The 10,487-nt window shown below is 42.2% G+C and overlaps 1 protein-coding gene across 3 annotated transcripts in view; it reads right to left on the bottom strand.

The window, feature by feature from the left end:
- Nucleotides 1–381: 381 nt before the first annotated feature.
- Nucleotides 382–10,487, bottom strand: part of ABCC3 (ATP binding cassette subfamily C member 3) — a 47,647-nt gene continuing 37,541 nt past the window's right edge. Inside the window, exons 21-31 of one of the 3 annotated variants that reach the window (XM_077188295.1) lie at nt 10,223–10,376; nt 8,645–8,852; nt 7,613–7,923; nt 6,691–6,890; nt 6,463–6,589; nt 5,388–5,489; nt 4,291–4,437; nt 3,206–3,364; nt 2,648–2,814; nt 1,453–1,647; nt 382–815 (exon numbers count right to left, since the gene is read on the bottom strand). In XM_077188295.1, coding sequence (XP_077044410.1) covers nt 707–815; nt 1,453–1,647; nt 2,648–2,814; nt 3,206–3,364; nt 4,291–4,437; nt 5,388–5,489; nt 6,463–6,589; nt 6,691–6,890; nt 7,613–7,923; nt 8,645–8,852; nt 10,223–10,376 — 1,879 coding nt within the window. In that variant the 3' untranslated portion in view covers nt 382–706. Of the gene's footprint in view, nt 816–1,452; nt 1,648–2,647; nt 2,815–3,205; nt 3,365–4,290; nt 4,438–5,387; nt 5,490–6,462; nt 6,590–6,690; nt 6,891–7,612; nt 7,924–8,644; nt 8,853–10,222; nt 10,377–10,487 lie in introns of those variants that run through there. The other 2 variants (XR_013184726.1, XM_077188296.1) reach the window with 2 other exon arrangements.

Here is a 10,487-nt window from a genome sequence, read left to right as displayed (position 1 = left end):
TCTTAGTGACTTCTTACCCAAAGACATACAGCAAACTTCTCATACCTCTGGTCCAATCGTGTCCCTGTGAGCTTGTGTCTACTGAATTGGAAAAAATCTGTGTAGTTAATGTTTTATATGAAGCTCTTTGCAGGTTTAGCTTTAAATACATGTTGCTCCTTAGGCTGAAGAGGAATTTTATAATGCCAAAGTTGCCCTGGACACAGATCCTAAAGGTCCCAAGGACTCCCTTGTCCTGGGGGAAATATTGAAAGGAAGAAGTTGGAACTTCTCAGAGATTACACAGCATTTCATTGTTACTCCGCTGAGTCAGCTTAACTAGGCCTGTCTTTTCACTTCAAATCCTATGAATCCTTATGCAGAAAACACACAACTCAGGTGTAATTTGTACCATTAATATAATTTACTAATTACAAACCTGAATGCAGTACATAATTGTGCTGTGGTACATGCATTTTCTTGGCAGAATATTTGTCATTCTTTGGGGAAAAAAGCATGTAATAAAATACTTTATGTATATAGAAAATATTTTAAAATGTAAAATTCACTTCCTGGTCCTTATAATTGTAAAATTATTTGTTCACATATCACAAGTTGAGTCTACTACAAAAACTGTTTTGTAAATTACAGTACATTCACAAGTCACTTTTGTGGCAAGTCAGTAATATTAAAAAACCACCAAACCAAAACCCAAGGGGTCTTCTCTTCATGCCAGTCCAGCATCTTTGGCCATACTGTAGAAGATACCCTTTGCTGCTATAAGGTTTGCAGGTTTGTCAAATTCAGCTATGGTCCCGTTGTCTAGAACAAGAACCCTGTACAAAACAAAAGATGGTGTGGGGGGAAAGATGTATCAGAAAATTCCTCACAAGGAATGTGGTACCTGTTTGTGTCAAAAGCAAATTTCTCTAATCTTTGCCTTGCTTTTTTTTTCCTCAATTATTTTCCCATGTTAAAACACAATAGATGATAAACATTCTCCCTGAGCTGCTGCTTGACAAAAAAAGTTACAGGACAGTCACTGTCTCCCAGGGGCAAGAAGAGGGAAAAAAAGCATCTGGAACTGAAACTATAGTTCCAGAAAGCCAAGGAGATTAAAGCTCATGAAGAATACTAATATATTTTCAAGTAATTAAAATGGCATGCTGTTAGTGAAGAAGTTACAGCAACTGCTGGTTTAACAAGGTTCCATAATCTTCCAGACAGTCTCAGGAGTGTCCCTGGGTAGTGTCCCTTACACAGCTCTGGTTTCTGAATATAGAACCTGTTTCCTATGCCAACAGAGGCAAAGTCAGGGCTGGAAATTCTGGGATGATACAGCACATCATTGCTTACACACTGCCCGACAAGAGAACCAGTGTTCATCTCTAGAGACAAACCAGACCCCTTGAAGTGCTGCTTCACATCCCCAGCAAACCCACGAGCCCACCACGCGCTACTTAGAGATCTTACCTGGTGTAATCCATGATTGTGTTCAGCCTGTGTGCAATGGTCAGCACTGTGCAGTCCACAAACTGTGTCCGAATGGTCATCTGGATGAGGTTGTCTGTCTCCAGGTCGATGGCAGCCGTGGCTTCATCCAGGATCAGGATCCTGGTTTTGCGCAGGAGAGCTCTGGCCAGGCACACGAGCTGCCTCTGGCCAACACTGCAAGTACAGACAGCCTTTCAGTGACCCCAGCTCCCCACTGCTTACAGCCACTTGTGCTCAGCAGGTCACTCATAGTGTTACCCAAAACCCCCTGAAATATTTTGCAAGCTGTCTGTTCTGTCAGCCCCATAGCTCACACATGCAGGCTGCAGCATACCTACACTAACAGTGATAGGATCACTTACTGCCTGGCCCTGTGCTGGCAGAGCCACCAAATGTGCCTTTTATCGCTGTGACAAAAGCCAGGGCAGCTAATGACAACATTTCTGCCTAAGCTTTAAGAAACACTCATAGTTCTGATAACACTGAGCATATGCAAACTTAGGAAAAAGAAAATAAAAAGGAAAAGAAAATGCTTTGAGGCTGCAAGTCCTTACTACAATAAAAAATAAAATATATACATGTATCTGAGCAACCCAGACTTCCTCCCTTGCCACAAACATAGACTCAGTCTGAGTGTATGCACCATGAGGAAGGAGCCAAACATTCATCACAGGCAATCTGTGACACCACAGCCTCAGAAGCCAATGAAGCATATCAGAAAATGGCATTTTATCATCCCCAGTCATGTCTTCATGGGCCTTTCAAATAGTAATGGAAAATAAACATTGCTAAAGTCAGGCTGAGAACTCTTAGTCAGCACAGCAGTAATGTTATCATGGCATTTCCCTGCCTACCAAAATGTGTTTAAGGGGCTGCCTGTCCTTAATATCCTGCAATCCTAAAACTTCTTTCTGACAAGATGGGATTTGGGTTTGGGAGAAGAATCAGATCATTTCTGGCAGATGCAGAAGAGGAGGCAAACGTTTGAACATTGGTGGCTTTCTTGGAACAGAAGAGGAGGCAAACGTTTGAACATTGGTGGCTTTCTTGGAACAGAAACAGGTGCCCGAATCATTTCAGATATGACACACCAATGTTAGCCTGTGCTCAGGTGTCACCCACTGTCACAGCTGAATGACAGCTCAGTGTATGTCCTAGTCAAGGCATTCCTTACCTAAGATTCTCTCCACCCTCTGAGCACTCATAGTCAAGCATGGATGGCTGACTGCTGACAAACCTCTTCAAATGAGACAGTTCAAGTGCTTTCCATATTTCTTCATCTGAATACTTATTAAATGGATCCAGGTTCATCCTCAGTGTTCCAGAAAAGAGGACAGGATCCTGGATATAAAACCAATTTTCATTAGACAAGTGCTTTAGCTGTTTTAAGTATAGATACTGTACTTAAAACAGCTGTACTGTACTAGGCTGCTGCTTTGAGGTGTCCATTGCATCCCAGGTAGGCTACCTCCCAATCCCATCCTCTCTGAAAATACTTTACATCATACAATTCAAACTCAACTTGCAGCTCTAAAGATGGTTTATTCTAAATCCTTTTTCATCACCCAGCTTATAAGGTGGCAGGATGGGACCAGTTAAAGTATAAATAGTTTGTTTTTCTGAAACAATTTTATGAGTGCAACAAAACATTTTCCTCTTTGGATAAACCATTATTTAGGGTTTGTCAAGCTGCTAGAAAACAGTCCTTCATTGTGACACACAGAAACAGTACCTGAGGAATAATTGTTAGCCTTGATCGAAGGTCATGGAGACCAATTTCTGAAATTTTTATGCCATCAATTTTAATTTCCCCTTTTACAGCTTCCAGGATCCTAAAGAGGCAGAGCGTCATGGAGGATTTCCCTGCACCAGTTCTGCCAACAATTCCAATCTACAACAAATTGCAGGTTTAACAACAAAGCACATAGTTAAGATGAAAACAACACCCAACAAAAAACTCCCAAACAACCCCCCAGGGTTCTTCTGAGAGGTTTGACTGAAGATCTGAATCTAAGAAAGAATGTCCGATCCTTCTCTACAAACCCTGGGTACACTCTGATGTACTTATTGCCATTCCTGTAATTGGAATGATATTCCATATAAATATCACATGTCATGAATATAATGAATAACACAGGCCTACAGCCATCCTACATAACTTTGGGTGATTTGGGACACCCATGGTAGGTCCAGGCACTCAAGGACAAGAAATAAAGCTCTCTAAGGCAATTCCTACTTCATGGTAAGCACATGTATTTCCATGCCAGAAGGATGCTGTCATCCTGTCTGCTTAGAATAAGGGCAATTCTATTTTTTAGCAACAGCCTGTTCAGGAAAGGACTTTCCCATGCTAATTATTCTGTCTCCAGCAGGCAAACCTCAGAACTTTCTATCAAAGCATGAAGAAATGAATCTCCCAGAATAAAGGCAATTTCCTGATTAAGGAAGCAAAGAATGTCATTTCCTTTCACGCCAAAAATTTCACAGGGGAAGTCAAAGACAAGAAAAAGCTGGAATTCCTTTTCCCATCTGCACGCTTCAGAAAAGCATTCTTGTCACTGAATTTTTGTCACTTGCGTTGGTGCCTCCTACATGGCGTATGGGAGCCTGTTGCCAAATAAACTGGAAAGTCCAGAAAGTGCCATGCAATTCACTCTACTGCTTTCCAGCCAGGAGGATGCTGGCACATGGACAGCACAGGCATCACTGCTGGCTCCTGCACTGGCATCAGTGTTCCTCTAGACCCTCTCCTCTACTCCACAGCTGTCACCGGATGCCCAGAGCAAAGTTCAAGCAGACATTCAGCTGGTAACTCACCTTTTCTCCACCATGCACTTGGAGGTTTAGATCCTTCAGTACCAGATCTAGGCCCTTCCTGTACCTCACTGAATAATTCACAAACTCCAGGTCTCCCTTGGATGGCCAGTTTTCTGGGGGACTCTTGCCCTCAATGATCCAGGGAGCCTGAGGAAAACAGAAGTCAGAAATGCCTCACATAGGCTTGAGAAAAAATAATTCAAGCTCAGATAAAAGCATTTTATCTGATAAATGAAATCTCCATGATTGAATAAATTGATAATAAAGGGGAAAAAACATGGGGTCCTAAGTATCCCCCCATTTGTCTTTGTAGTGAAGTTAACAGGAAAAAACTCTGAGCACAGAGGGATGAATCCTCAATGGATATGAGTATTTTTTCCCATCAGCTTTAACAGAACACTGTCAGTTTTCTGCCAGCTCAAGCTATGGTTTATAACACCTATCACACATCTTGTCTAGCTATCTTTTTTGTTCCAGGTTAAATATTTGATCTCCAGAACTGTTTAGTGCAGGTCTCCTCCATTTCTTAATTCTTAGTGTGCACATAGGACTAACAAACCAGTGTGTCCAGAGAGTAGCTTTCCTGGCACAGCTCCATCTGCCAGCTTCAGAAGTCTTTGGCAGCAAAGGTAGGCAATTGGATGATTAGCAGTACAGTGAACCTAGAGAAGTTTTCTCATGGGAGGTGAGGACTGATTAAGTTGATTAAATCGAAGTACTATTGAAAACATGTGTAAGACCTGATAATTGTACTGCAGCTCTGCTCATGAGCAGGACCATGGCACCAGCCACACAGGTGAGACTGTGCATCAAATACTTCAAACACAAAGGGACCAATATTCTGATGTGAAGCTCATCTCCTGTGCCATAGCCACTCACAGCAGCAGAAAATGAGATGCTAAGCACAGGCTGCATGACAGCAATAATAATTTGGAGCTGTGATAGAATAAATTACAGTTCAGAGCACGACATTTGTTCAGGTTAAATGATAACTCTCAGAGCAGGAACCATCTCAAGAGCCTCAAGAAGGACCATGTACATGCGTGCATTAAAATTTTCATCTTGTTGCTGAGCATGCTGGACTTGTGGTAGCTGACCTCTGTTTCAGTTTCTGAATATTCTTTTATTCTTTCCACAGCCACAATATTGGTTTCAAGTTCAGAAGTCATTCGGACCATCCAATTCAGAGACAAGGTCACCTTGGGGAAGACAAGGAACTAAATATCACCCACAGAGGAACAATGCATATAATAAAAAACCATAAAACCAAAACAAACGAAACAAAACAAAGCTTCAAACAACCCCCCAACAAAACCAAAACAACTCCCCCCAAAACAACCCCCTCAAAACATACAAAACCCCAGCAACGAACAAAACACCAAAACCCCCCAAAAAAGCCACAGAAAAACCTAACCCCAAAAACCTCCAACAACAGCAGACACTGCTTTTAAGACATGGATTCACATTAATGCTACAAATGAGATAATTACCTTTGCATTAAAATTAATACAGTTACTGGGACAAGAAATATACAGATTATCAAGAGCTTACATGAAGAAGATTATGATGATGCTTCTTGCTGATTTAACACTTGCCCCTCTCAAAAAAAGCTGGAAGGAAGTCATTCCCCAAAACACTGGAAAACTTTCCAGTGTTTCACTGGAAAACTGCTAACAGCAACTTTGCATACTCAGGGTACCTAAAATGCTTCTGGCAAGAGTGAGGCCATTAAATCTGCTACATTCTCCACAGCCTGGGTCACTACAGTTTGCTTTGTCTAATTATAAGTCCTACTGATCTGCCTGTAATTACCTGGACACACCAATGTGCTGCACAGCAGGATTGATGCACAACACATTAAGCCACACTGCTCAAATGGTCTGTTCTTGATGTTCTGGCCCTTACTCATGTTCTGGCACTCCCATGCGCCACCCCTGAAGGTACTGGGGTGCAGCACAGCCTTGATGCTCCCAAAGTGCCCTGAGATCCTCCTTCATGTGAGCTTGTTGATGATTTCAGCATCCAGTGTGAATCTCTGTTTTCCAAACATCCCACTACTCATTTTAATTATTTCCCTATTAACTCCAGCTTTAGCAAGCACTTAGATTATTGGAAATATATCCATATCATCTACAAAAATGTACACCCCCTCAATAAAGCTGTAACATGTACCTGTAACGCATAGGACACTGACAGTCCCACCAGGCCAGCATTCAGGCTGTTCCTACCAATCACAGCAAAAAGGGCAGCAAAAAGGACAATGCAGTTCCCCACAAACTCAACTCGGATGCCCAGCCACCTGGGAAGAATGCAGGGGTAAAGCAGTGTGGGAAAAGTGGGAGCCTGGGACCAATTTTGCAAACAGGGTTATCTAAGTGAAAACAAGAAATTATGTTTTACCTGTTTGACACTATGCCAGGATAATAACTCTTCTGATTTTCATCTACCTTCAGATCACTGATGTCCACGAAGGCCTTCACTCTCCTGTAGGCTCTGATGACACTGGCCCCTGACACAGTCTCTGAGAAGTGGGAGTAGATTGGGGATCTGCTCACAGACTCCAGGCGCTTCAGCTGGCGGGAGGTTGCGACATAGAATCGCTGCCATTTTTCACAGGAAATTGAAAGGTTCATTAAATATTTTCACTTTTAAAATTAACAGTGAAGAATTTCTTAGGTTAAGGATTTAAAGGAGATTGCTACTAATGCACTTCAACCCTCTAAAATATTGTCCAAAATTAAGAAGAGTACCAAGAAAGTTACCTTTACATCATTCCACAAGAGTATTGGGTAACTGCAATTTCTATAGACTGAAAGTTGAATTTATTTATGTCCCTTTAAATTTAGTTAATATAATCAAGCAGAATGAATCCATTTGTAGGAGCCTCATTTTCCAAGAAAACAAATTGTGCATTTGCACCTCCATTATCAGGTCTCTATTTACAGTCTGTAAAATAAGCTTGATTATGGCTCAGAAATCAATAAAATTGATGCTTTCTATTTTCAACATTTTAATTCCTAACTACTTTGAAAATGTATCAGTATGTCAAATATATCCACATTTAATACATTGGCATGCACTGCAGTGCTGGCTTTAGCAATAAGCTTACTTTTTATTACTTAAAAGCTAAAAAAGTTTATGTCTGTTTTATGGCCACATCTTGCAGGACATTTCTTTTTCTGAAAAAAGTAAATAATGTTTTGTTTATATAAACACATAGCTACTTCAGGTATTTCCATTTTACCCACAAATCAATGTTGTTTTCCCTAAAAAGAAAAGGAATGGAATAATTGCAATAGTTGTCACACATTTTTCCAGTTACCTGAACAAAGAAGTAGAGAATTGCCAGTGGGACTATAACCACAGCAAAGAGTGGAGTGCTCGCTATGATAACGATCATGGTGGACAAGGAGGTGAAGAATGTCCCCAGGAACATGAGGATGGTGGGTGGGATGACCTCATCAATGACGTAGATGTCCTTGGAGAAACGGTTGATGATGCGCCCAGTCGGGGTAGTGTCATAGAATGACTGTGGGGTGTGGAATTTGTTCTCCAGCAGTGCAGCATGGAGGGTCCGGGCAGCATTGATGCCCCCCATGGCCAGGGTGAAGGAGCAGATCAGCACTATGAGCCCTGGCAGGTGAGGAGCAGATGTGTTATCCCATGATGTCTATGATTCACAGCTTCCCTGACCCTTGGCAGTTCCTGTTGTAGTCCAAGCTTGTTTTACTTCACTTTATTTCCTGCCCACCCTCTCTTCCTGTGCACATCGGCATTGCATCCACTGCTGCCTAAGGCACAGGAACATCCACAGGATTCACCATCCTCACTATGGAAAACAGATACATAACCATCTCCCTGCTGTTTTCCACAATCCTCCATGATGTCCTAATGTTACAACTTCACCCCAACCCTTCATCCCCTTCTGCACTGAAATGTTCATGTTTTCTTTCCAACTTGCCTCTCTCAAGCTTCCACATCACCTGTCCAGCCCCCTCAAGGGCTTCACAACAAAATTAAAAGCGTTGGGCTGACCTCAGACTGTGTTAGGTTACATGAGCTCTCTTGTTTAGGATAGGAGCTGTGGGGCAATTTTCATAGAATCATAGAATCACAGAATGGTTTGGGTTGGAAGAGGCCTATAAGATCACCCAGTTCCAACCCCACCACCACTATCCCAGCCTGCTCCGGGCATCCTGTGCCAGGGCCTCACCTCCAGCACAATAAATAATTTCTTCCTAATATGTAATCTAAACTTATCATCCTTTTGGACCACTAGCAACTGGTGCCACGGCTTTCTGACCTAATACGTCATTCCAAAACATTGGGGTATGATGATTTTACCTGCCCTCACCTTGCAAGAGGCCCAGGGCAGCGTAGACCCCAATTCTCATGGCTGTGTTGTGTTGAGTCCCATTTACTACCGGTTCATTGGTCCAGTCACTGAGCCACACATTGGCCCCAATGGCAGCAGCATTTTGACAGCAATACAGGAAACAGATCACCAAAGAAATGACAGGGCCGATAGCCTTCGTGTACTGCCAGAACACTGCTAGCTTTACCTGCAAAATCACACACTAAAGCTGATTTGCACAACCCACACAAGGAGTTTAAAGAGAATTACGAGATAGAAACATTCTTTGTGAGAGGAACTGCTGACAAAACTTTAACACACTCTGACACCAGCCTAACTCAAAACTGCCTGAACTCCTAAACCCCACAGAGAAAGGTTCATCTGCCTGAGCTCCATGTCAGGATGATGGCTTTCAAAAAACAAGTCAGAAACCTCTGTGAAATACTCTTCTCCTCCATGTTGAGGATTGGTATTTCATTACTTTCGTGGAGTTTTTAATTTTTAAGACTATGCCAGAGGGGGAAGAAAAAAAAAAGAAGCAGCCAGACGAAATAGCAGCAAAATATGGGTAATAAGAATAGGAGCCAAGATTTTCAGGAAGTAGAAGCAACTTGGCAGGAGTATCATACTCAAGACAACTTTAAATGGCCTATTTAAGCAAAAGTGTTGAACATGCCTCCACTCTGTGTCTTCACAGCAACTTAAATGAGGTACCAAATGCTAATGCAATCCAACAAGAACATAAACAGCAAGAAGTAAAGGTGCTGTCTCTAAGGTAGTGCAAAAAGGCAGAGAAGCAAAAAGAGACTCGGGACAAAACTCAGTGCTTAGTAAAAAGCATAAGGAGGAATAATTAAAAGAACAAGTGCTGTTGATTAGTGACTTTGAAGGCTAAAATAATCCACAGAAAAAGCAGGTCTGTGCCATGGATCATGTACATCAGACTAAACAGGACACACTGAGCCTTCTGAAGTGGAGGGAAGGGGCTTTTTCTTTATCAAACCTCCCTGCTCCTCTTCCATCTGCTGTTCCTTTCTTTAACTTTTGTGTTCCCATCTTTTCTTTTTTCTTGTTCCTATTTCTTTCCCTGGCCCTACTCAGGAGGAATACAGCCCCTTTGTACCTACAAGCACAAAGTGCTCTGTACTTAGGTTGGCAGGTATTTATGCAGAACAGCCTCACTGGCACCCAGATGCAGCTGGTTCGTGTAACCCAGTGCTGCAGCTGAACTCAGCAGCAGGCAAACAGTTTAAAAACCAGTGCTGAAAGCTCTGCGAGACAAAGGCAGGGCTGATGGAATGCAGGGCTCTGCAGTATTGGGTGACTGTGGAGGGAACTGGAAGAGATTATTTTTTCCTTTTTTTTTGCTCTCCTAAATATATAGGGCTACCTAGGTGCCAAAATCTCTGCCAAAATCCCTAATCTGAATGATCAGTGGTCACCAGATTAAGGCCTAAAGCCTGCAGCTGTGATTTATACACATATTTAACAGAACTGGATCTAATGTTAAAATAAAGGGGATTTTTTTTCAAACAGAAAAAAAAAGGCAGAAAAGGGGAGGGGGGAATCAAACCATACCGTGCCTGTTTCAGTGGTTTCGGCCTGAATAAGTTTCTCATTAGGACTTTTTCTTGGAAGAGGAGGCTCTGCTGACTTCTTCTCACAGACTCTTCGTTTCGTTGACATTTTGTTGGGACATTCTCCTCCCTCAGAAGACACTACACTAAGTTGCCTAGTTAAAACAAAAGAGTCATTAGGAGAAAAAGGGCATATTGTGGCAGTGCTAAGGCAAGGTTGGGATGTAGTGAATTGGATTTATTCCCAGCTCTTCCACTAAGTTCCC

Source organism: Agelaius phoeniceus, chromosome 19 (assembly GCF_051311805.1).
Source record: "Agelaius phoeniceus isolate bAgePho1 chromosome 19, bAgePho1.hap1, whole genome shotgun sequence".
In the NCBI taxonomy this organism is placed as follows: domain Eukaryota; kingdom Metazoa; phylum Chordata; class Aves; order Passeriformes; family Icteridae; genus Agelaius; species Agelaius phoeniceus.
The sequence above is the reverse complement of the archived record's forward strand: the minus strand, read 5'-3'. Positions and strand labels throughout refer to the sequence as shown.